This window comes from Amblyomma mixtum, chromosome 3 (genome assembly GCF_055824585.1).
Source record: "Amblyomma mixtum isolate Tamu chromosome 3, ASM5582458v1, whole genome shotgun sequence".
In the NCBI taxonomy this organism is placed as follows: Eukaryota; Metazoa; Arthropoda; class Arachnida; order Ixodida; family Ixodidae; genus Amblyomma; species Amblyomma mixtum.
The window spans coordinates 288577055-288604510 of NC_143014.1; the positions used below are offsets into that span (position 1 = coordinate 288577055).

Consider the following 27456-nt stretch of genomic DNA (forward strand, 5'->3'; position numbering starts at 1 on the left):
AACACAAAAAAATTCCAGTTTGACACCCTGGTTAGTGCACACATGCTACATGCTCTATTAAGACATCAAATTTTCTGTCTACCACACTGTATGTGCTGTTTTTATGCTAACGTTATATCAATCATCATAATAATGTAAAGCATATGTGCTGCAAGTGAGTTAACATGACATTATCTGTTTATACGACTACATCCCGTATTCAGTCCTTATGCTGCACTGTACATCACAGAGCAAAAGTGCTAACATATGCATGTCGCGTAGCATTTATGAGAAGCCTATGGCCAGTTTTGAAAGTTGACTGAACATATGCTGTTCAATGCTTTATGGCACATAATACGCAATGTTACACTCCCGTATTTTCTGATCGGGGCCAGGCCCACATTCAGGTCCGAAGCATGCTATGCATGGTAATAAATGTGTCATGTCTGTAGCCTGTCGCTTTTAGTTGACGCAATGACACATCTGTGTGTACAAAGCTAGAAAAGCCACAAAATTTGTACATACACATGTGCCTATACAAGTCATGTACGACCACAGGTTGCCAAGGCACGCATCGTACAGGGCAATTTTTAGCCTTAACAAATTTTTATTTTAAAAACCAAGAGATGCGGCAGGGTCAACCGAAGTACAAAACTTTAAAACTTCTATCATGGGGAACAAGATTGAGATTAAAAGCCATCAGCATAAAAAATGAACCCAGTTTTTAAACTTGCTGATTTGGCATGTGGGTTTGAAATATCGAATGTCGAAAATATAGGCTTTTGAAACCTGAGTTCTTTCCCATGCAGTATATTGATAAAAAGGCATCAATGTGGGTGGTGCCATTGTTGAAAACACATTAGCTTATTTGATGGATTAGAAATGCAAGCAGTGCAAAGTTAACAATTCACAGCGTGGGAAAGCCAACTTAACAAGACTTCAGAGGTGCATTTTTCACTCGAGATTTCAATCCCCAATGCTGATTCAGAAAATTTAAAAACACCTCACTTGTGATAATGACAGCCTTCAATTTTTAAATATTATCTTCCACCCTAAAACCAAATATTAATAAGATGATTAGTTAATTTGTGCTATTTGTATTTTAACTGAGCTCTATCACGTACATAGAGGCATACAATCCATGTGTGCGGACATACCTCTCACTGTTTCTAAAATGAAAATCTACCAAGTTTAAAAAAAATAACCCAGTATATCCAGTATTAAGCATTGGCAGAGAAAAAGCATACATAATTCACTATCATCTAAAGGATCTGAAGAATGTGCTTTCAGTTAGTTAATAACAACTGCCACCTGAGGTTTTCCACTGAAATCATGCAGAGAAATGAAAGAGCAAGATTACCATATTTAAAATTGCACAATACTCTCATGGCCAGGTACCCAACTAAATATGATTCACGTGGCTCTCAAAGTTTACACTGAATAAAATTGGTCTTAGTGCACAGAATGCACACAAGCCTAAAAATCTTTGGCAGAAAAATGTCGTGTCTTCTATGCACAATAACTTGTTTGTTCCTAGTATTACATACATATAAATGGAAAAGAAAAAATATGGGTATCTGAGGAGTCTACGAGCTAAAATTCACATCCTGGCATGCATACATATTTCTTGTGCACAAAGATTACATATGAAAATGAACACACTTTGAAAGTAAATAGTTTGCCTATATGTAGTATTTTGTATCTCCTTCAAAAATGTTCAGGTAGAAATACAATCTAGGAATCAATGTTGAATAGAAATGAAATAGTTTGAGAAAGTTTTAATTAAGAACATAAAATATACAAAAAATAACAAAATAAGGCTATACAGAGAATGTACAGTGAATGATATAAATTAAACAGTTATCTGCAAAAGTTACTAAATCTCATATATCATGCTCATGAACACAGTAAATCTGAGCTGCGCAATAATCCAATATCTAAGTTCTAATATCAGAGTTCACAAGCACACTAAATCTGAGCCAGGTAATCTTGCCACTTTTTTGAACTTGTCAAGCTGCTGAAGGGTGCTGTGCACTTTTGGATGGACTGAGGCTATCCTCCGGGACAACTGCCAGCTCCCTTCCTCTGGGTTCATGCCCACCAGTTGCCTGAAAAGAAAAAGACACATTCAGAAGCTAGATCATCCTGCTTAGACCTGCAAAATTTTAGGGTCAGTCTAAATGCAGAGCTGCCTTTGTTAGTACTGCTGTTAGGTTGAGTTGGATTCCCAGCAGTTCAGTGCTCTTAGCGCCACTTCTGTGGAAATAACGGTTTCTATGAACATCATTTGCATGGTTATACTAGCTTTTCAAGCAAAACAAAGCAACACAAAGCAATAAAAGCACACACAGTGAGTCACACTGTGATGCCAAGAAAGCAAATGACTCCAGTAATAGGCAGGCAACAGTAACTTGCTCCAGACACTGCAGTTACTCAGTGCATTTTGATTTGGAATTCTTTTCACAACCGATTTCAGTTACGAGAGATATGCCTTGTGAATGAGCCATAGCACTGTTACTGCCATATGCCTTCACTTCTAATTTTCACAAAAAAATTTTCAATTCTGTCACTTTCACATGAAGATTCTGCAATATTCTGGAGGAAGGCTCCCACACAATCATGGCCTTACACACAGCAATGGCTCGCATGCCATCGCTTCCCGTCTTAATGCTTCGTGGTTCATACAGCACAGTCCTGTGCTTATTCACCAATTTTTCTCTTCCCTGCTACTCAAGGCTCTTTCAGTCCCTTCACTTCTTTCTCAATAGTCTGCACAGCCTTCTTTCCGCATTTCTGGCCATCAAAAAGTTGGCTTTCTCTGGCAGCTAATGAGCCTGTCGTGTGAGCTCACTGTGGGAGTACCGAAGTGAGAAAAAGAAATTGCACTGTATTTGTACCTTGGTTCAAATACAATGCGAGGTGCTTTCCGAAGCATTCGATATTTAAAAAAAACTCATCCTACATTCATCCATATATGGTAGTACTCCTTTAGGCAGGTGCCCGTACTGTAAATTTCTCATACAAACGTGTTAGAGTGTTACTGCCAGAGCCACAGCACTTGTGCTGGCTTGCATGAGCAGAAGAGTCGCAAACATATCAAGGCATCAGCAGAAATTTGTTCATTACCAGGCTGTACCCTTCCTGAAAATTCACATGAAAAACAATCACATTCATATTGTTCTGTCATCACACTGATTTCTACAGACACATTATAGTCCAAAAAAAGATAATGTGAGTGAAGTTCGCGGTGCTGTACATCGTTTGTCACATCCGGTTCATGTTAGTGGAATGCCCATTACGTTCTTTCTTGGACCCTTCGCAACACTGCACAGAAGGAGGTGAGCTCAACCCAGCGAGATACGGGGGGCGCCGGATAGTGGAGGATTACGGGAAAGGTCAAACTCCCTTCAGGGACGGACTCATTAGGTCGCATCCTGTGTGTACATGCTTGCGGCGAGGCAGACCTGCGTCACAGTGCGTGGCTTTGGTACCATGTCTGCAGCGGCGTGCTTTGACAGCTTGAAGCGCGGTCAACAGGATATTGCCACGCTAGCTGCAGGCATGAGGAGCTACGATGCGGAACAGATGGGTGGAAGTGGCTTTCCTTGAAGTTGGGGCAACCGGACGTTGGGAAAGTGAGTGTTCGCGAAGCTCGCAGCAGGAAAGCATAATTATCTAAAATCGTGATGGTAGAAAGTGTACATATGTGTACGGTGTCGCGATGAGTTACCTTCTTTCCCCAATCATTGATTGGTTGTGTTATCCTTTCCAAATTGCTGATTGGTGATGTTTTCCTTTCCCCAATAAGTTATTGGGTGGATGTTTGTACAGTACCTGATTGGTTATTCTACCCACCGAGGGCGGGGACATAGGGTTTAAAACCAGCTGTTTCGGCAGGACCGAGGGCTGGTTTCGTCATGTCGAGTCAGTAAAGTGTAAATATGGTTTCTCCTTGTTTGTATCTTCCTTTGTGCTTTTAATTGTTATAAAAAGTTATAACCTCTCTAGAAGTGCCCTCTTGCAATGTGATTGAGCAATTCGAATCTGCAAGACAACAAGCATCCTACAACAATCATCTTCAACGCAATTCCCTATACGAGATCCAAGAGAGGGAATCTTAACTGGCATAGTCGGCAGGATTTGCTACGTCTTTCTGCTCGAGGTATCTGACGGAGGGGCAGAAGATCAAGTCGGTGGACAAGCTGCAGAGCGGTACATCCTAAAGGAGGACCGTGAGTCAGCGTCATAGAGTGACGGAAGCTTCGGGACTGCTGGTCAATGTCAACGGGACGTAGGAGGCTCAAGTCAGCGAGGAGCTGAAGGAGCCAGGCGACCGACGTGTCGTGGAGGTGCCAAGTCCGTGAGCTGCAGAAGGAACCAGGCATCCACGTTGAGGTTCAAGACAAGAACCAGGCAACTAGCGAGTCAAACGAGGCAGACATCAGTAAGCTGCTCTATGAACCGGGCTGTCGCATCAAGAAACTGCAAACTGCAAGGCGACATTATCAGGAAGGTTCAAGTCAGCGAGCTGCCGTGTGAGCTGGGGCTCAACTCATCCGCATCGAGGAGCCCGCTGTCGTCATTCAGGGCAACGAGATCTCCGTGGCATTGGAGGGCAACCAGCGAGGTAGGAGACCTTTCTGCTTCCTCCGAATTCACCACGTCGATGTAGTGTTTACGTACTAGAGATGATAGCACGGAAAACGGAGATGGCTGCCGTACGGTACAATCAGGAGGGCATGATACAACATTTGGAGACTGAGAAGTTGAAACTTCTAACTGAGCAAGAAAAGACAAAGCTTGCACAGATGCAGTTGAAAGTAGGACAGGGAACGAAAGCTGATAGCGAGGTGTTATTTGCTGCAGTTCAATGTTTTCACTGCATGAAATTCGGGCATTTAATGATTAACTGTCCGAACTCGAAGCAAGAACAATATGTTTCTGTGGTGGGGAGAGACGAGTGGAAAAGAGTAGCCCATGTGGAGATGCTGGTGTCTGATAAGCGATGTTCTCAATCAGAGATGATTGTTGATAAGGCCAGAGTAGAGTTTGAGGAAGAAGAGAATGCGGAGCCAACAGTAGCCGCAGCCTTCGCCATAGCTCAGGAACCGGCAATGTCGCAAGATGCATCCTCTTCTCCTGGTTTCAAAGATGAGCTAGGCGAGCTCGAAGGCAGTCAGGAAGACGTGCAAACGCGACAGGAATTTCCTCAGAGTTATAAGTCGCACAACCCAGAGGCAGTGAAATGTCCGCAGGTCGGTTGCGTGGAGTCAGTGCGTAGCCAACCCGGAGAAAAGTGGGGGAAACCTAAAGAGATGGTTGTTGACCCCGAGGTGCACGCGGGAGGGTCGCAGCAAGCAGAAAAGAGCGCACCACTGCTGGAGCCTAAAGAAAGGAACCACATAGCGTATCAGAGTGTAGATTCTGATAGTGCGAAGCTTGCGGGCAGGTCAGAGAACAAACCCCACAAAATTGCTAGGAAGTCATCGTCTAAGGGCAAAAGTGGTGGTAAGTCAACAAAAGGGCCACGACGCGAAAAAATAGCAGAGTCGTTTTATCTTAAGACAAATGCAGTCAGTTCTCAAATAAGTAGAGTAAAAGTAAAAAAGAATTCTGGCTGCACATGCACTCAACTGCGAGATTCTTCGAAATGTGTGGGACGATCCCCCGAAAAAAACGACGTAGATCCACCACGGCAAGTTTGTGGCGCCAGGCTACAGGCAAGGGCACGGGAAACTTGTTTGCGTCTGCGGTGTCAGCAGACGGGTCAGAAGGGGGACAGTGCAGCCAGCTCAAAATGTGAAGGGGGGGCGGGCAATCATCTTGCTCGCAGCCCATTGTTGTGTAGTACGATTTGCCACTGCACGCGCTTCCGAGGCTTTCACAGTGTCTGGACGGAGCACAGAAATGGAGACAGGGGACAGGGAGTGAATAACGCGAGAGGCAACTGCATTCGTCACGCTTCCGCAGCTGAAGGGAAGGTCAAACGAACGTGACCCAGAAGGGCGCAGCTGAAAAGTTAATCCCTGAGCACAAAAGAGAGGGAACTTGTGCTTATCATTTTCTTTTCTTATGAGAAATTGAAAGAGAAGCTTTTGCAGTCGTGTGGGCACTGGCAAAACTAGATACATGGCTATTCGGGGTGAAAGTGAGGGTCGCAACAGACCACAACCCACTCACCGATCTCATCCGCTCAGCGTCCACTAGTGTGCGGTTGATACGATTGTCACGAGCTTTGCAAGAGTACGACTTGGAGGTTGTACACATCAAGGGTTCCCTAAACAAATGTGCTGATGCAGTCCCTCACCTAGAATGCGAGGAAGAGCTGTAATTATCAGGCATGAGCAATCATTTTGTTGCTCTTCTAGCGACCGCAGCACAGAGTAACCGATAGTGGTTGTATGTACTTGTTTGGAGGTGATACTCTGATTCGTAAACCCTGCGACATTCATTTCGGGGTTCAGATGGTTGGGAGCCAACTGGCCAAATTTGGCATACAGGTCTGACATGGTGGATTGTGGAATGTGCAGATTAGTTTCCAGCCTTGTGTGTGCAGGTTGAAATGACTGCTGTGTGCGTGCATGTGTGCGTGTTGGTGCACTGATGGACAGCCAGCATACGTGTGCGTGCGTGTGTATGTACTTTTGTTGTCGGACACCTTGGCTGAACTTTAATGTCCCACTGACAACAAGTGTCCGTGTGACATTCTTGGTTGGGAGGAGTGAAGTTCGCGGTGCTGTACATCGTTTGCCGCATCCGGTTCATGTTAGTGGAATGCCCATTACGTTCTTTCTCTTGGGCCCTCCGCAACACTGCACAGAAGGAGGTGAGCTCAACCCAGCGGGATACGGGGGGCGCCGGATAGCGGAGGATTACGGGAAAGGTCAAACTGCCGACAGGGACAGATTCATTAGGTCGCATCCTGTGTGCACGTGCTTGCGGCGAGGCGGATCCGCGTCACAGTGCGTGGCTTTGGTACCATGTCTGCAGCGGCGTGCTTTGACAGCTTGAAGCGCGGTCAACAGGATATTGCCACGCTAGCTACAGGCATGAGGAGCGACGATGCGGAACAGATGGGTGGAAGAGGCTTTCCTTGAACTTGGGGCAACCAGACGTTGGGAAAGTGAGTGTTCACGAAGCTCGCAGCAGGAAAGCATAATTATCCGAAATCGTGATGGTAGAAAGTGTACATGTGTACAGTGTCGCAATGAGTTACCTTCTTTCCCCAATCATTGATTGGTTGTGCTGTCCTTTCCAAATTTCTGATTGGTGATGTTTTCCTTTCCCCAATAAGTTATTGGGTGGATGTCTGTACAGTACCTGATTGGTTATTCTCACCACCGAGGGCGGGGACAAAGGGTTTAAAACCAGCTGTTTCGGCAGGACCGAGGGCTGGTTTCGTCACGTCGAGTCAGTCAAGTGTAAACATGTTTTCTCCTTGCTTGTATCTTCCTTTGTGCTTTTAATTGTTATAAAAAGTTATAACCTCTCCAGAAGTGCCCTCTTGTAATGTGATTGAACAATTTGAATCTGCAAGACGACAAGCATCCTACAACAATCATCTTCAACGCAATTCCCTATATGAGATCCAAGAGAGAGAATCTCAACTATATGGCTGCTAGCACACCATGCACAAAAATGCTGCAATTGGTTTTTTTGTGAAAAACTAGGGATCTTACACATGACTAGCCGATGCAGTCAAGCTCAGATTTTGTAACTCAGCCGAATGATTGAAATAGCTGAAGAAAGTTATTAACTGAGCCATAGTCACATAAACTCCAGCCTTCAAGACTTCTGTAAAGCCATGAAGAACTGCCCAAAAGTACGATACACATTAAGCAGACAGGTTGAGCACACGTGTGTGCATGTCATCCTTTAGCACAACTCCTTGTGGTTTTGGAGAATACAAAGAGACTAGCATCTTTCACAGGACTTATATTCCAACTACAGCCCATTCAGTTAAAACTCATCTCTGGAGGAGGGCTCAAGGATGTTTAGAATATAAAAATAAATATTCTTTACTAGCTGCCTTGTCAGACTGCGGGTTTAATTAAACCCTGCCTGCTATTTTCCTGGCCTCCCCTGAAACTGCATGGTTCACCAAGCATTGCTCGCATTTCTTGCGTTCATATTTCTTATTTCTTTGATACAACAGCAGTTGCCACCCGAGAATGGCATAAAAAAAACTATAACAAAAATATGAAAGCCATGGTTGCATGCACTGAAAAGTACAGCAGACTCCCGACTTCCGACACAAGCCTTCCAGGTCCTAGCGGCTTCACACATGCTCAGCTTGGATGAGACAATGTGCCATCCAACCACACAGTTAAGTAGTTGCGTCCTTTCTTTGTCCATGTTGTGACGATTCGTGCGCGTACACCAGTGGCCGCACAAACACGATCAGTGACTCCCGGGAGGCGGCAGACCGCGCCATCCTGGCGGCGTGTCGCCACGAACGGACAAGGCCACATAGCTCATAGGATGGCCGCCGACGATTCCTACGGTGGGGATTAAGCCTGCCACGAAGATTCCAGGGAGGAGCTGCGCGGAGTGGACCCGGTCAGCGACTTTCCCGGGAAGCGGCAGGCTGGCGTCGTGTCGCCACGGAGGGGGGCTCGACGCTGTCACGAAGATTCCAGGGGAGATCTGCGCGGAGGGAACAAAAGGAAGCGGCGAGCGGGCGGCGCCGCGGGGGCGGCGTGGGGCAGCCGGCGGCTACGGCGAAGGTGGAGGCTGCAGAAAGAAAGAAGCAAAAGGCTTAAAAAGGGGGAGCCGACGGGAGGAACAGACAGAGAGGGACGAGTCGAACGAGCGGACGAGTCGGAGGAAGGCAGAAGACCGGGGCCGCGCATCGACCAGGGAGCCGGGGTCTAGCCTTCGCCCACATTCGACCTCCGACAGCACGCTTCCACGCCAGCAGCTCCTCCAACGCCTGGCCGAGAACGAGAGCTGCACAGCCGCAAAGAGTCCCCAGCCCGGCCGCAGAAGACATCCAGCCATTCGTCGAGCCCGTGCCACGACAAGCTGACTAAGCCCCGACGTGGACGAGCCCTACTGCATTTCCCGTAAGCGGCATCAAGCCAGATCCATTAATTAAATCATATTCTAAAATCATTCTTGGAGTCTGTGCATCAATCTCCTCGTGCCCAGTGTGGACCCAGGGCCAATTTAAGAAACCGGTCCATCACATTGGTGTCAGAAGTGGGGTCCACACTTAAATCATTGGGCAAAAGCTGGATTGCACCCCCAGCGAGAGGAGCTTGAGGCACTGACTATTCGGTCTAAAATGGATGCGGCCCACTCGAGTGCACAGCCCTTTGGGGCAAGCGTATTTGCTTTGTCAAGCATGGTGGAGAAATTCACTGGCGACGGTCAGGGGCCGTCTATTGTTGAATATTTTGACATGTTAGAGCAGGTGTGCAAAATGGGCGGTTTAAATGATGCACAGCAGCTGGGAATGGCGAAATGTCGCATGTCTGGAGCAGCACATAACTTTGCCTGGAGAGATGAGGAAGTCAGGAAGGCTGGCACGGTGACTGAGTTCAAAACCCTGGCGTTCAAATATTTCGACAGAAAACCTTCCAGTGTAAAACTCAGGCGGTTCCTCGACGCTCGACAGGGGCCAAAGGAAGACGCACGCGCGTTTGCCTCCCGCCTTCGCTTCCTGGGGAATGAAACCCTAGCGCGAGAACCGGGACCTGATAGTGCGAGGCAAAAGTACGCTAAAGAGCTGCTGCTGGAGCAAATGAAGTCACAGTTCCTCATTGGCCTGAGGGATCCAGTGCGCAGGTTTGTCTTGTCTAGAGCACCATCGACTCTTGAGGGAGCGATAGAGGCAGCCGTAGAAGAGGAGCGTAATGAGCTGCTGGTCTCTAGCGAGGAAAGTGTGCGGCTCGTAACGGAGCCAAAAAGCGCAAGCGCCGACGCGGGCATTATTCAGTTGACCGGTAGGCTAGATCGGCTGGAGGCGCTCCTTGCTGAAAGCGTACAGCTGAATAGCAGGAGCAATTTTGGGGACCGTGAACGGAGGCAGGTTCGCTGTTATGCTTGCAAAAGGTACGGTCACATTACTAGATTTTGTCCCGAGCTAAACCGCGAATCGTGTGTGTCAAATGGGCAGCAGCGGGCACAGACCGACACGGAGAGGGAACAAAGAGCCACCGCTCCAAAGAAACTCGAAGAGTCCCCCGCAGCCGAGCCGGTTGAGGGGGGTGACGGTAGTTGCGCTATTGTAAGCGTTTTTGGAGAGTCCTGTCCGATTGCCAAATTCGTGGTAAACGGGGTCACTTGCAATCTTTTGGTTGACACTGGCTCCCGGATAACGCTCCTCAAGGAAAAGTTTTTCGATTTGCTGACAAGGAGGGGAGACAGGCAGGTGCAAGAGGCCCGAGAACCTCCGAAAGTGCGCTTCGTGGGGATTACAGGAACTGATCTCGGCACAGGAGGACTGTACCTTTTGCGCTTCACAATTGGGAACAGTAGCTTTGACCATCCAAGCTACATTTGTTCAGACGCGGTGTCGCTGCCGGATGACATATCGGGCCTCGTAGGTCAGGACCTGTTGCGGCAACATGGCATCGATGTCATACTAAGCCAAAACTGCCTTTCCTGTCGCGGAACTTTGGTCCCATTAGCAAACCGAGGGGCTGAGTACGTTGCACGAGTGGACTGTGGGGAACAGAGCGCGGAACAATGCTCGCCAACACATGCAAGTGTTAGTGTTAGGGCAAGGAGAGAAACGGTAGTGCCGCCTCGGTCTGAGATAGAACACAAGCCAGGCAGGGCGCACACAAACGCGGACGCATTAAGTGGAGCTAATTTGGTGCGCACCGTGAATGAGCTTCTTCCAGCTATAGATACAGACGACCTCCGCACCGAGCAGCGGAAGGACAAGGCGCTAGAGAAAATATTTCATGCTGTTTCGTGGGGGATCGCCCGAGACCCCGACAACTGTTACTTTGTTGACAACGAGGGGACACTACGGAAGCGCACCCGGCCCACGCGGTCAGGAGGGCAGGCTGGCCAAGTATGGGAAAGAGTGGTGGTGCCACGGTCAATGGTGACGCACATCTTGAGAGTTTTTCACGATGCCCCGTACGCGGGCCATCTGGGAGTAATGAAGACGCAACGGAGGTTGGAGCGTTACTATTACTGGCAGGGCATGCGTTCCGACGTTAAAGAGTACTGCGCTAACTGCCGTTCTTGCCTGGAAAGAAAAACTCCGCTGACGTCTCCATTGCAAGTGGCCCATGACGTAACAGTCGAAACATTACGGGATGCAGCCGACAAAAGGAAAAGGCGGTTCGACTCTAGGGCTAGGGCGGTTCCTTTCAAGGTGGGAGACAGCGTATATCTTGAGTGCGTGCAGGTCAAGGCAGGACTCGCCCGTAAGTTGACGCCCAAATGGAAAGGACCTTACCGCGTAGTAGAGCAGCTATCGCCGGTTAATTTTCGGATTCGGCATATCGCAGGGGCATCGACAGCTGTAGTTCACGCTAACAGGTTAAAGGAAGCACCAGCATGCTCGCCTCTTTCTAAAACGGCTACCTCAAGGGGACAGGAGGGGGAGGACGATCTTCGCACGGAGCCCGCCATTGTAAACCACCCTGCATTGCAGAAAAGCGGTCAGAGCAGCCAGCACAAAAAGTTCAGTCCCTGTGATGAACTGGAACACTTCATAAAGTCGCAGCTCGGAAGCGCCCTCCTTGAGGAGGAGGCAGCCCAATCTGGCAGCCTGATTCCACGGACAGCAGCCGAACAAGCTAGGTCAGCTGAACCGGTTCCTGCTCCCTCTCTCATTCCAGCAGCCAGGTACTACCAACGTAGCAGAGTAGTGGACAGGGGGTTGCCTCACTAAGTCTGTATTCCCTTTTGTTTTGTTAGGTACGCTCCCAGTCAACCACGGATATCCGTGGTATATCCGAGTAAGGTCCGAATCTCCAGTGCCAGGCTGGGATGTCCATAGGGCATGCCTACGTATGTCCATATTCGGATATACGCATCGGAGATTCTGTGTATGTACGAGGGACGTTCGTTTTTGGATGGCTGGCGGACATCCGCCGGCGGATGTCCGAGGAGTATCCGTAAACATCCCTCTTGGGATGTGAGCTTACATGACATATATAATTTGTTTTCCCACAGATGAACATTTTAAAACAAATTCTATTTTGCCAATGCCAAAATTCACACAATCACATTTCTACCACCAACTAGTTTAATATTCAGATTGATTAAGATCACTCAACTATGGTGTTGATGTTAAAGAACCAGAATTAAACGAATCGCTTGGCTTTCTGGCGCCAGTGCTCATAATTAACGCCCTTTTATCCTGCAGCACTCCTTCGAGGTAACCGAGGCATGTAGCCATGCATGCTGCCTTCCATGAAAACAAACCCTAATAAACTCCTACCAGGGGCCGCGGCAGAGCGGTAAGCCTAAAAGTCAAGCCAATCCAATCTATCAGCCAAGCCAATATTTGTGGCGCGATGGTCTCGTTGGTTTTCGTCGCGTGGTGCTCCTTTCGACCTTTACTTTTGCTGCAATGTGCGGTTTGTTCGCTCTGTGGTTGCTTGGCTGTGCTACAAATGTGTTGTGTCATCTACGTGCTCGAAAAGACGTTCGTTTGATTCTGAGGCTCTCGTGAAAAAGCTCCGGTGTCGCCTGACCCCTTGCCGAGACATGCTTTGTTGCTTTGGATGAAAGAAACGGCCATGGTGTTAACACTTGCGAGGTAAGTAACTGTGCTTGAAAATTACTTTCAGGGTGTTGCTGTGGGATGACTAAACCGCATTAACGCAGTTGTACTCTGTTGCGCTACTTGTTTGCCACGGAGTGGAAGTTGCAAGCACTATGCATTAGCTGCCGCAAACGTGTTTCTCGTGTTTGTGAAAAAAAGTTGAGACGGTGTGTAGTTGCATGGTGTGAATCTTAAGGCAATTGCGCGTAGGTTCATAATTACGATAAAACAGAATGCACGAAAAGCATAGTGCCAGGACGGTGTTAGTTTTTCAGTGCTTCGCGACTTAGTTTTTCTTACTTTTCTGTTGCCTTTGCAGTGTGGATGTGGCCCGGCTACCGAGTGTATTGGTGCCTACATTAATTATTCCAAGCCGTGGAAAGCACAGGTAGGTTGAAAATGTCATATAAAAGTTGTGCATACTTCCACAGCTTATTAATTTATTTATTAGGCTTGCCAAATGGAAGTCTCCAACCATCCACTCACTACACAGTACTTTGCACTGTGCAGTAGCATTGTTTAGGAAAGCTTAACTGTTGTGTTAAATTTGCGAGCTTCAGTCACATTTTTCACTTCCCAATCACTGAGTGCAATGAGCTCTTGCAGTGCTTTGGTATAACTTTGCCAAACATGTTATGCCCACAGGGCTCAATGCTGAGCCAGATAGCAGGACCATATATGACACCCCTAGAGCCACATGTTCCTGGATTGTGACCAGACCTCTCTTCCTTACTCCTGTGCAGCTGTGGATCATCAAATATGCTGTCAGTGCCCTGATGCGTGATTCATCAGTGAACCCTGTGGGCATTGTAGTTTCGACAGAGATTGTGTTTTGCTGCATCGTTGACAACGTGCAGTATAAGGTGCTCTCTCATACTTTATTTTCTTGTCCATACAGTGTGGATGTGACTGACCTAAGCTAGCAGCTATATAGTACCTGCAGCTTACAGCAGCAACCTTCAGGTAAGTTTGAACTACAGTGCAAGTTTGACCCTGTCACATAATGGATACTTTCCTTCTGTTTGCTCTGTGCAGCGGAGGGTATCTAGCTATACTGCAGTGTACTTGTACAATAATGGATAAAAATTTGTGGTATGAGAGTTCTTTGTGAAACATTTTCTCTGTGCTGTTAGCCAGAGAAATTTAATCAAAAGCCTAGAATCAGGAGGGTACATAGATACTCGATCTTATTGAACAACTTTCAGCTGACTGCCTGGCGAGGCAATGCAAAAATAAATATTTTCGGAAAATCGACATCCAGCAAACTTTTCTCTATGAGTGTACCTTGTGCCCAACCTAAGTCATTAGCTAGCTTGCAACGATGTGGTAAGGATCCCTACTCTTGCACTTGAATTTTTTTGACCATCAGTGTGGAAGTGACTGCCTGTGGGAGTAGCTGTGGTGTCTTGCAATGTAAAAGACAAAAGAGCTACTACTGGGGCGAGTTGGAAATACATACTTGAAGGAATTGGTGAGCGCTATAGAAACACTGAAAAGGGACAAACGCACAGGACGAAGCGCTTTCTAACTACTGTTTAATCTCAGAAGAAACATGACTATATACACACATTTGACGACAAGAATGAAGGAAAAACAGGTAAAAACTACGCGCGTTTACAACAGCCGAAGATTACTGTTCTTGAGGGAGGTTAATTCTGTTCCCCTTAACATCACTGAAGGGGAGCTGACGCATTGCTTATCTGGAGCAATGTGCATTGCAAAAGCTTCGATAATTTCTTGTTCCCGTCTGTTTCTAGCCCTACCTATTACTTTGGTGATTTTTAGCAAGGGTATGCATTTACAGTGTGCGAAATGAGGTGCCAGATTCCCGGACTTTGCAAGTTGTTCACTTGATCTTTCGTGTTCCCGGAGCCTCTTGTTAAGGCACCTTCCCGTTTGCCCTGCGTAAGTTTGTTGGCAGCTGAGGGGAATGCTGTAAATGACGTTTTCGTCACACTTTACATAGGTGTTTTCGTGTTTGGTGTTGCACCCAGGTTTCTTTTTGTGGTCTTCATTCTCGTTGACCTTTTTACACATTCCAATGAGCTTATTGGGAGCTGAAGAAACCACCTGGACTCCGTACTTGTTAGCTGTCCTCCTTATTCTGTGGGAGATATTGTGAACCTACGGCATCACGGCAGGGCGTCCCTCGTAGCTCATTTTCTTTGTTTTGTGGGACCCAGTAACTTCTCTTAGTAAGCTTTCAGCAATGCCGCAAAGTAACTGCTCCGGATAACCGCTCTCCTTCAATTGGGAGACCTGTTGGTCTACGCTCTGAATTATCGAGTGGGGGCAAGATTTTCTTATAGCTGGTTTCAGGCAAGACGTAGCTACAGCTCGCTTTACAATTCTGGAATGACTGATAATTCACAGCGTAGACCAACAGGTCTCCCGATTGAAGGAGAGCGGTTACCCGTAGCAGTTACTTTGCTGTACTGCTGAAAGCTTACTAAGAGAACTTACTGGGTCCCACAAAACTAAGAAAACGAGCTACGAGGGACGCCCTGCCGTGATGCCGTATGTTCACAATATCTCCCACAGAATAAGGAGGACAGCTAACAAGTACGGAGTCCAGGTGGTTTCTTCAGCTCCCAATAAGCTCATTGGAATGTGTAAAAAGGTCAACGAGAATGAAGACCACAAAAAGAAACCTGGGTGCAAAACCAAACACGAAAACACCTATGTAAAGTGTGACGAAAACGTCATTTACAGCATTCCCCTCAGCTGCCAACAAACTTACGCAGGGCAAATGGGAAGGTGCCTTAACAAGAGGCTCCGGGAACACGAAAGATCAAGTGAACAACTTGCAAAGTCCGGTAATCTGGCACCTCATTTCGCACACTGTAAATGCATACCCTTGCTAAAAAAACACCAAAGTAATAGGTAGGGCTAGAAACTGACGGGAACGAGAAATTATCGAAAATTTTGCAATGCACGTTGCTCCAGATAAGCAATGCGTCAGCTCCCCTTCAGTGATGTTAGGGGGAACAGAATTAACCTACCTCAAGAATAGTAATCTTCGGCTGTTGTAAGCTCGCATAGTTTTTACCTGTTTTTCCTTCATTCTTGTCAGCGCGTGTGTTCCTCCCTCTTCTGTGTATGATATGAAGTCAAATGTGTGTATTTAGTCATGTTTCTTCTGAGATTAAACAGTTGTCCTGTGTGTTTATCCCTTTTCCGTGTTTTTATAGCGCTCACCAATTCCTTCAAGCTTGCAATGTACACGCATTTTTCATGAACTGGTACAAAGCTTTGCAGTCGGGCATTTGTTTTTGCAGTTTTTTTGGAAAAGCAAAATATTTTGTATTGCAAGAAATATTCTCACCTCTGTTGCTTACAACTTACTAGTTGTTCAAGATGTAAACATGCTTTCGGAGCGGCAGATGACTAATTTACTTGGCACGGTGGACTTACTGCATACAACTGAATGGTGTCTGTCAAATTCGCTTGCTTTAATGACATATTCTGAACTTAATGTTTACTGTTTTCTGCAGAATACGTCCCCGGCTTGTCTACAAATTCATCATGGTCTGTACAGTACCCTTCCTGCTGCTGTGTATGGCCGGCTTGATGAATTCCTCATGAAGACTGAAGACGGCATTTATGTCATAATAAAATCATCCCGACTGATATGCTTTGCCATTTTGGTCGATTGCTTTACAGATTCATGCAGATTACATACAGCAAGGTGTATGTCCGATTTCAGACACTCTGCGGGCTTTTAATAAGCCCAGTGGCCCTGGCAGGTACACTGATTGGTGGTTGTAGTTCTGGCTTGCCTCATAATGGTGAAGAATGCATTACCTGCAAATATCCTCAAAAGATCCGCCGGCGGATATCCGAGATGGATATCTGTCGGCAGTCTAAATAATTATATTTGTACCTCCGTCGGAGGTCCGTGCGAGAGCCGTTGGACGTCGGCGGATCTCCCACGGATATCCGTATATCCAGTAATGGACATACCTCGGACGTCCAGTGAATGTACACTGGTTGATTGGGGTACAAGTGCGATTCTCTTAGTTTCGTTTTGTTTGTTTTCTTGTTTGAAATCTTGTAAATACTGTTAATTATTATTTCATTGTGTGCACTCGAGTGGTATCTACGTGAAAGAATTGTTCTTAAACTTCGGTCTGGCTCGATGCTCGTTGGGAAGGAGGGCGTGATTTTCGTGCAGTCCTGAACAGCGTGCGCGCCCGTGTGTGTGTGTGTGTGCGGTGAACTCCTAATGTTCGATGAACATTCTTTTTAAGAAGGAGCGGATGTGACGATTCGTGCGCGTACACCAGTGGCCGCACAAACACGATCAGTGACTCCCGGGAGGCGGCAGACCGCGCCATCCTGGCGGCGTGTCGCCACGAACGGACAAGGCCACATAGCTCATAGGATGGCCGCCGACGATTCCTACGGTGGGGATTAAGCCTGCCACGAAGATTCCAGGGAGGAGCTGCGCGGAGTGGACCCGGTCAGCGACTTTCCCGGGAAGCGGCAGGCTGGCGTCGTGTCGCCACGGAGGGGGGCTCGACGCTGTCACGAAGATTCCAGGGGAGATCTGCGCGGAGGGAACAAAAGGAAGCGGCGAGCGGGCGGCGCCGCGGGGGCGGCGTGGGGCAGCCGGCGGCTACGGCGAAGGTGGAGGCTGCAGAAAGAAAGAAGCAAAAGGCTTAAAAAGGGGGAGCCGACGGGAGGAACAGACAGAGAGGGACGAGTCGAACGAGCGGACGAGTCGGAGGAAGGCAGAAGACCGGGGCCGCGCATCGACCAGGGAGCCGGGGTCTAGCCTTCGCCCACATTCGACCTCCGACAGCACGCTTCCACGCCAGCAGCTCCTCCAACGCCTGGCCGAGAACGAGAGCTGCACAGCCGCAAAGAGTCCCCAGCCCGGCCGCAGAAGACATCCAGCCATTCGTCGAGCCCGTGCCACGACAAGCTGACTAAGCCCCGACGTGGACGAGCCCTACTGCATTTCCCGTAAGCGGCATCAAGCCAGATCCATTAATTAAATCATATTCTAAAATCATTCTTGGAGTCTGTACATCAATCTCCTCGTGCCCAGTGTGGACCCAGGGCCAATTTAAGAAACCGGTCCATCACAATGTGCCACTGTGTTGTTTCACCGTAATGTTAGACCAACACGCCCATCAGTTCATATTATTAAGGTTGTCAAACCATGCACAAAATGCACATGCACATTGAATTGCAAAAATGTCAGAGATGTTCTGGGAGGGATGCCAGGCTTATGCAGTTTACATGGTTTTTTCTCACATTTTACTGAGTATACATGGCTACTGCAACAGTCATAAAGAGATACACGTAGTAAAGACTTGTCTATACACAACAGAAAAATGTATGTGCCTACCTCTGAACAAATTTCAATGTGGCTTGCACTTTCTGACAATATTTCATCCTGAGACAAAAGTATTCAGCAAAAACGATCTCCATGGCACCCAAAAAGCTCAGGCCTTCAAAGCACCTCGCTCCATCGAGTGTCTCAATGCATGCACAATCAAAGATGCTTGTGCCTGAAAAGAAGATCTCTTTTAGCGTCAAAAGCTGAGTTCAGATTACGTGTTAGCAATTGTGGAGCAATTTTTTTTTTTAATGCTACAGCTCGGAGGAATAATTTCTGGCATGATATGAACATGAGGCATACATATCTTTCGCATATAGCTAGTAATGTTAGCACAGCTCACAAAAAACCTTGTCAGGACCTCTATGCAACACGGTAATGGTAGATGCTCAAGTTATTTATAAAGCAATGAACAAGAGCAGATGAATGAATGGGAATGCATGTGATATTTTCTAAAGATGACTCTGAAGTTAATATTATAGCCCACAAGCCACAATTATATACCTTCACAAAGAGGATTCAGGCAGCAGATTACCATCTCTAAGAGAAGGTACCATCTGTAAGAGAAGACTGCACACGTGCATGGTAAATTTAGCTTGCTGTGCATGCCTCATCAAATTCCTGAAGCTGCAATGAGTCTGACTTAGAGGGTAGTTCACAACAGCCTCATTCTCCTGTTGCCAGGGTCTAGTTCTTTGTTGTTAATGAGGTTTCATATTTTATAAATATGCTTTTTAGAAGGAATATACTACTGCTCAAAGCATCCGGAAAATCATAAAAATCTTACCAAGTACAACCACCGTCGGTGTGGGAGGCACGTCGCTAATCAGTTCAGCAACATAGGCTGATGTCTGTGGAGGTAAGAAGCCGTTATCATAAGCAGATGAATATAAGAAAACTGCATGTTCAACGTGTGGGCAGACAGGTAACAAGTTTGCTGAAGAATCACAGGGATAATGAATATCTATTTAACTGCAGCAGCAGGACTACAAAAAGGAAAGTTCACAGCTTTGTACACTGGTAAACCTTGAGGTGGTGCACAGAAATTTTTATTGAAACACTTATGGATGTTAATTGTTGATTAATTCACTTTTTCTTTGCTACTGGCAACAATCTCAGTGAGCAACTGCCCAAGAGTTTTGCAAAGATGCGTGAAAGTTTCATCAACAGTCATAAAGCAGAAGTTATGTTAATGCTGAGAGGCTAACAACTGAATGTCCATTTCTGCAAAAATCTCACCTCAAAAACACGAAATAGGAGCTCTGTCTTTTCCTTGAAGACAATGCACAGCAATGGGAATACCCCACTAGGCAGTGCTTTTTGGCGACCAATGTCCTGTGCTGCCTAGTCTGTCACAAGAAGCCACTCAAGTGGCTCGTCTCCCTTCAGGCTCTACCACAGGAATGTGTACAAGAGCTCGAGGTCTGCAATTTCTTTATTTACAATAATCTGTCCAGCTGCATGTCAGTTAGCCTGCAAAATGAGGCGTTTGGCTGTAAAGACAGCTTGACATCACTAGAAACACACGTAACAGTGAGTGAAAGGTAATTTATGTGCTTGCACAAGACTTTCACCATTTTCAGCGTAAGGATTCAGTGATAATCAATTTACCAGCACCTACAGAGTATGCCCTCTTAACTGTGCATCATACATTATCCCTAACCATCACTTTTCACTCTGCCATCTTAGTGCGAAATTGATGGTCATATACAATGTGTTTCAGGGAAGCCTGCCACTAATTTTTAAAAATGGGCTTTTTGAGTTGAGTTCTGCAGCAGAATAATACCAGTGTAAGAAAATAATGCAAACAGGTGAACAAAGTACGCTCGTAAGCTGGTTAAATAATTTCTTACAAGTAACATTATAACTATTGCAGTTACATAATTGACTGCAATTAAACATTTGTAGCTAGTCATAGTAATAGCCATATCAGTTTTTATAATTTTGAAAACATGATTACCCTAAATGCTGTAGCCCAGCAAATTTTAGCTACATCATGCCAAAATACCCGTATTTCTGAAATGCATGCAGGCGAAGGAATCCCTCCAGTGCACATAACTAGTCAAAATAGCCAAACTTTTCGAGTCACCGCACCAAGGGTAATCTTGTTTAGAAAATTCTAAAAACTACAAATCTCTAATTGTAACCATGTGCTAACTGTAAAATTGTAAGTCGTTAGAAATTAGTTAAGCAGCCAACTAGTTAACATTATTTACCTGTGTTCTGATGTCCGCCAATACAGGTATTGCTATGCGGCAGGAGCTGCCTTCATACCTCAAAAAGGTCTTCCCTGAAACACCTTGTATATGCTGATATGTATGACCACACAGATACCCCATGCCTGCTGTGACATACTATCAACAACAAGGATAAACGAACTGCAAAACTAGTTAATTTTGTACTGCAGGGCAAACTTAAAACGCTGTCAGAAGGAAGCCCAACAGAGTTACAAAGGCAACTGCACCAAGTGCAGCCATCATCATCATCAGCCAGACACTGCAGGGCAAAGGCCTCTCCCATGTCTCTCCAATTAACCCCGTCCTTTGCCAGCTTTAGCCACCGTATCCTCACAAACTTCTTAATCTCAACCACCCACATAACTTTCTGTCGCCCCCTGCTACGCTTGCCTGCTCTTGGAATCCACTGTTACCCATAGGTGCAGTCTACTCCTGACTATATTAGCTTCTACTGTTAGACTAATAGCGCATTCCACTGGCAGAACAGGAGCTCAAAAGCATCACAAAAGTGCCCTCTCAGAAGTAGTTGCATTCCAGTGGGCGAACAGGAACAGGAGCAGTGTGATCCAATGGCAGAACAGAAGCAGTTTGGGGATGCCGAGAGCAGTTGGAGCTGCTCCCACTCAAAAGGCAGAGTGCGAAGGAAGTCACTGAGTGCAAGCGCATCATATACTTTTGTTTGGTCATGTTTTCGACACTTTGGCTCGACTTGTGTGCAAGAGCAATGGCGGCTCTGGACTGAAGTTCATGTGGTAATTAGCGTGAATTTGTCGCCGTTGAGAGCAGTGAAGACATGAATGACTTGGCATCGGATGTTCAGCCTCTGCTGTTGAGTGAGCACGAAATGGCGGCGGCGAACCTAGCCCCGTTGAATTGTGGAAGTATTTGAGACGCTGGATGGCAACAGCAGTGACACTTACTGACAGTTGCAGTGACAGCGTTCCAACCATGTCACGAATGCGTTACGATGTGTAATGTCTAAAGAGGTTATTTTTACACCAATATGCATAGTTTTGGCTGGTTGTGGTAGGGAACATCAAGTATATCTACTCTGACCGCTGTACCGGCTGCACATTGCAAGTGCGTTCATCGCACAGGATGCTGGGAAGGTAAATGATCCGATCATGTGATACACCTTTGCCCTCATGCCTGCTCTCAGAGAGCATGAAATGTTCCGATGGAAGAGCACTCAGCTGCACTCTCACTGCACTACTGCTCTGCTGCTCACTGCTCGTTGGGTCTGCTCCTCGTTCTACCAATGGAATGTGCCATGAGTTTCGAATTAAATAAAACTTCAAACCAATTTTTCAGTTTTCTTCACTTTTTTGACAAGATAATAAATGTTCACTGGCCTGTAATTCATGGACTTATTATTTAAGAGTTGTTGGAAATAAAACTTTGACATGGAACCGGCACTAAAAGTGCCTTAATCAAATACATTGCTTACCCTGCACATACAGCAGCCAGCATTGCTTTAACACACACTGCGTAACCATTATTTTTCCTGAAACCACAAACAGCATTTCAATTTACTGACAATGCAGCTTTAATATACGGTTGCATACATACCTTGTAAAATGGGCCAGGAAGTGTTGCTGCGTGAACAGCAAGCACCACTCTTTATGCATATCACAAGCTCGCTTGCCCTGAGTGTTGATAGCCACTCGAATTGTTGCATACGCATGCATCAAGAGTTCTTCTTGCAGAGGAATGTCTTGCTCCTCTTGAGCGTTCAGGCTTTCAGCAAGAATTTTTTTTGCCTCCTAACAATCATCAGTCTACGGTAATGACTGGTGGCTGCCATTCTATGCAGCCATAAGTTATCCTTGCTGTTGCCCTCTTCAGAGGCTCTCCACACAGTTCCTCACAAAGGCGTTTACATCCGCGCCTTGTGTTTTCAATTCGGCACTGAATTTTGTAAGCAAGTCCATGAAACGTTCTACACCCTGAGGAGATGAGGAGTGCATCACAGAGTGCTGACGGATATTTCTAGCCCACATGACTGGTCACTGACCAGATGTGCTTTGCAGTTGGCCTTGAGCCACTTTTGCACATTGCTGTTGCAATTAGTCTCACTACTCCTTGATATTTACTTTGTTCAAGTGGGTTTGATGCTCTCAGAGCTATTAAGAGTTTCATGAGACAAGGAGTTCCATGTAATCGACAATGACTGAAAATCTTCCAGTGACGGCTGGGGAGACAATGTTTAAGGCTCTTCTGTAAACAACATTCAAATGCAATCAGGCTTTGCAAAGGAGTTGAAGAATGGTAACAACACCAGCACTTACAGCAGCTGAGAAAATTATGAGATGGCATTCATAGCATTTACAGTCATTTAAACCTGTGCCCTATATTTTTGGGTTTATGGGTTATGGGGGTTGAACGTCCCAAAGTGACTCAGGCTATGAGAGATGCCATAGTGAAGGGCTCCAGAAATTTCGACCACCTGAAGTTCTTGTGTGGCAGAAACATGGAGGCTAACAATAAAGGTTGAACATAAATTGAGAACAACGTGCAATGACATTGCACAGTACACAGGCCTCTAGAATTTCACCTCCATCAAAATTAAACCACTGCAGCCAGGATCAAACCCGAGTCTTTCTGGTAAGCAATGATGCGCCATAACCACTGAGCCACCGTAGATTTTTGATCATCAGGTAGTCTTTAGCATGATGCATCATCATCATCAGCCGAACTATATCCACTGCAGGACAAAGGCGTCTTTCATATCTCTCCTATTGACCCTTGTCTTGTATCATCTGCAGACACTTCATCCCTGAAAACTTCCTAACTTCATCCGCCTCCTGACTAAGATGACCCCTGCTATGCTTGCCCTTGTAGCGTTACCCTTAATAAACGTCAGTTATCTTGCCTTCCCATTAGATGTCCTGTTCATGCTCATTATTTTTTATTTAGATTAAAGTATCATTAACTAGCATTTATTCTGAGACTTACTCTGCTTTCTTTCTGTCTCCTAACGTTTCAGCTATCGTTTTCCTTTCCATAGCTTGCTGCATTGCTCTCCATAAATGTTCGACCTCTATTGTTAGCCTCCACGTTTCTGCCCCATAAATGAGTACAGATATAGCTGTTATATACTTGTACTCTGCCATTCATCACCTGAGAGTACCTGTCAAATGCACTCCACCCCATTCTTAATCACCTAGTTATTTTACTCTCGTAATCCAGGTCTGCAGTCATTACCTGTCCCATGTAGGTGTATTCCTTACAGCTCCAATCCTTACCATAATTCTGCACATTAATTTTTAGACCCACCATTTTGTTTGCTTGTCTTGATCATGCTCTGTAATTCGTCCCCCGAGTTTACATAGTAAAGTAATGTCATCAGCGAATTGCAGATTACTAACTTATTCTCCATTACTCCTATACTCAGCTATTCCTGATCTAGATCTCTGAATATCATCTGTAAACATGTGGCGAATACTACCGCAGAGATAGTGCCTCCCTGCCTGATACCCATACCAAGTGGTGTTTTGTGTTTTTCCATATGGAGGAATATGGTCGCTGTGCATAGTGTCTCCCTGCCTGACACCTGTACTAAGTGGTGTTTTGTCTCTTTCCATAAGGAGGAATATGGTCACTGTGCAATCGCTGCAGATACTTTCCAGTATGCTTATATGCCTCTCCAACAAGCTGGTTCTGTGATGCCTGCAGGACTGCTGAGATTTTGACTGCGTCAAATGGTTTCTCACTGACTAAATATAGGAGTTGGTTATATTTTACACTATTTTCTGTCATCTGATTGATAGTGTGAATATGGCCCATTGTAGAGTACCCTTTACAAAAGCCAGCCTTGTCTTTTGGCTGACTTAAGTCTAAGGTTGATCTAATTACATTAGCGATCACCTTAGTCAATACCTTGTAAACAACAGAAAGTAAGCTGATTGTTCTGCAATTCTTCAATTCCTTGATGGCCCCTTCCTTATCAAGTAAGGTGATATTAGTGTTCTTCCAAGATTCTGATACACTTAAGGTTGTGAGGCATTGCATATACAAGATTGCCAGTTTAGCAGGGTGGCAGCAGGATGGACTGTTGGGCAAGTCTATGCATTTCACTTTGAACAAGATGAGTTACTCTGACCAATGCTCGCAAATTTACACAAAATTGCTTTTAGCCAAGAGGAAGCGATACCATATGCATTTGTGCATTTTAACGGAACATAACCTTGAGAAATGTGTGTGTGGCTGAGTTAACTTGAATGTGGTGCAAAAATCACTTTGAGCCATAATGTTGCTTTTTGGGGGCTTATTGTTCCAAATCTACACCTGAACTATGAGAAACGTGGCGGAGAGCTTCATATCATTTCTGACCACCTAAGAGACTTTAATGTCTATTGGCATCACACAATATACAGGTGGTTTTCTATTTTGCCCTGTTCAAATTTGACTGCAATGGCCAGGAATCAAGCCTCTGACCTCATTCTCAGTAACAAAATGCTATAGCCACTGCACTGCCATGGAAAGTAATATATATTTTTACATTGGTAAACAAATGAAAAATGACTTTTGCATAGGACAATGATGTGTGAAGAAACAAACTGCAAGATGGGGTTAGCAAAAACAATTTAATTTGTTAAAAGCCATAAATTAATGTGAATGTACAAAGAAACGACCATATACTGTGTTTCATGCATCCAGTGCAACGCTGTCAAAGTTAGTGCTCTTGTTTGCACTGTCTGCAACCACAATAAAAAAGTACTGCATTCCTTGTCGAGAGCAAAATAAATTATTTTCTGGCAACCTTATTACATGACGCGTTTGTCATGAGCTCAGTTAAATGCGCTCTTACTCCTGATGACATATGCTATCACTTTCTTCGCGCCTTTGAACACTCAGCCACAAAACAAGCACGAATAACACGCCTCCCTATATTTTCTTATGCAGACTACTTTCACACCTTTCACAGTGCTGCACCTGATGTATGAAACGGAGGACACCAGCCACCCCAGAAGTGCATAGTGGTGGCAGCACCAGTGGAGCGTTGAAGAAAAAAACATACTGTTCACACCGGAATTTTTTCAGCCAACAGCTGCTGCTTATGAGACTTTTAGTTGTGTGAGTTGGTAGCTGTTCATTGTAAATATTTCAAGATGCCAAAAAACACACACACACAAGAGAAGACAATGGGACGGAGTGCCACTCACACAGTTGTGAGTAGCACTCCGTCCCATTGTCTTCTCTTGTGTGTGTGTGTGTTTTTTGGCACCTTTAAATATTCGCAATGAACAGCTGCTGCAGCAAAGACATGTGATTTGCTGCGTCCAACATAGTGGCAACAGAGGTGAATAACATGAGAAGGATGTAGCTTCTCTACTTTTTGTAGCTGCTTTTGCTTAACTGTGTCTAGTGTCAAGTAGGTGCAGTCACCTGAAAAGCACTAATAACAGCAGCCACACCAAAATAATATCGTGCTAGTACCAGTTTTGCTTGGCAGAAATTGCCCTAGGTCTCTTTTAAGATCATGACTACACCAACATTTCTAGTTACATTCGGCCTGCTTTCCAGACATTTCTGCAGCGCTGCAGGAAAAGGATACAATTTCTGTAGGAAAAGGATACAATCAAGTTTGCAATGACAATACGCCAAACTGTCGTGTCTTTCTTTTTTTTCTCACCTTTAATCTTTTCTCCGAGACGTCTTGGTCCAGAGAACAGTATCCTAACTATAGCGCTGTTATAATTTTACTGGTTTTGCTTACACCGTCTATTCACAAGTACGGAGGGCAAAACACATGCCTAGGATGACCGAACTGTGTGTTTAGCAGGTCCCAAAGCAGCTCCGACCAGGATGGCAAAAAATGACGATTAAATCCTATTAGTTTAACTGCACATGCTTACATCCGGACCATTTTTAATCAAATGTTATCGCTATGTATCACGTGTTCATCCCGAAACACACCCAGAACGTGTTCTAGACAAGTGTTTTGCCCTCTGTACAGTCACAGACAAAAGTTTGTGGGTTGCAGATTTGTGGAAAAAATGTATTCCTGCATGGTAAGGCAAAGCAGGCAAATGAAGAGTACAGATGCATGATGACACATGCGTGCTCCATTCGCTGGAATGAATAGCTTACTTTCTAGCGAGGTAATGTAAAAGTTTTTTTTTTCGGCAAATCTGCATTCTGCAAACTTTTTTACATGAATGTACAACCATCACATGGGAGCCCTGGTGCCACAATGCAGTAGCAGGGCTGTTAATCAAAACTCATGAATCTTCTCACTCAGTATAACGAGGTGCAGTGGCTGCAGCAATGCATAGAACAATAAAATGCATCTTTAGCATGAAGCTTGTGTGCTTCAAGATTTATCAGGCACGAGAAAAGATTTATTAAAGCAGAACACTTTGTGCATGTAATATGGCAAATACAGTCAAACCACTGTAGTCCACTTAACACTTAAGAAACGTTGCTGATCACCTGACCCCATCGTTAGCATATACTAAACTTGATGCTCAGGCAAATGCTTGCTTCAAGTTATAAATTACTGATAGCAAATCTAAATTCCTTCGGAATTGACATACCTGTCCTTTGTCTACACTAGGTTATATTAAGAATGCACATATGCACATTAGTCAGGTCCGACCCATAACTCTGCATCATTCCACTGATGCAAAAGGCCTGTATGCTGTGCACTGCCAGTGCCTGCATGTTAAAGAATCCCAGATGATCGAAATTAACCAGGAGCCCTGCACTATGACATCTTCCTTAGCCCATGTGCAGCTTCGGGATGGCAAGCCATACCAGCTTGATGAATGTAAAGCAATATATCACAATACACTTCAATGCACACTCGAGAAATGTTATGTTGCCAGCCTCATCTATGGCATCCTCTGAGTATCAGGGCTCGAAATTTATATTGGCCACAAGATAGGCGGTGCATCTCCTTATGAATAGCAACAGAGTGTTGCATGCATTTTGGTGAGCATGTATCATGCATACCAACAGCCTGAACAATGAACAATGCATTTAATGTAGCACTACAATGTACTGAAAGCATCGTACCTGCACTGGAAGCATCTGTAGTGGAAACACTGGAGTCAAGTATAAGTGTGCAGCCCAAATTGCCACCAAAGTTCTCTTGCATGTACTTGAAGCATTCCTCATCAACCTCTGTGCTGTCTACACGAAATATCTAGAGC

The 27456-nt window shown here is 45.5% G+C and overlaps 1 protein-coding gene and 1 long non-coding RNA gene across 3 annotated transcripts; one reads left to right on the forward strand and one right to left on the reverse strand.

Annotated features, from left to right (window-relative positions):
• Positions 1-1904: 1904 nt before the first annotated feature.
• LOC149355108 (uncharacterized) lies at positions 1905-27449 on the reverse strand. 2 transcript variants are annotated; one of them, XM_089577596.1, is made up of 4 exons: positions 27320-27449; positions 18850-18913; positions 18072-18234; positions 1905-2087 (listed from the first exon to the last, which is right to left on the reverse strand). In XM_089577596.1, exons 1-4 carry the CDS (start codon positions 27419-27421, stop codon positions 1937-1939), a joined length of 480 nt encoding a protein of 159 aa, XP_089433722.1. In that variant the 5' UTR covers positions 27422-27449; the 3' UTR covers positions 1905-1936. The 2 variants fall into 2 exon arrangements, with proteins under 2 accessions (XP_089433722.1, XP_089433723.1); XM_089577597.1 differs by lacking the exon at positions 27320-27449 and adding an exon at positions 21747-21869.
• On the forward strand, positions 11869-14321 carry LOC149355109 (uncharacterized). Its single transcript, XR_016291445.1, has 3 exons — positions 11869-12709; positions 13035-13103; positions 13614-14321. It is a non-coding gene; the product is annotated as an uncharacterized LOC149355109 (long non-coding RNA).
• Positions 27450-27456: the final 7 nt, after the last annotated feature.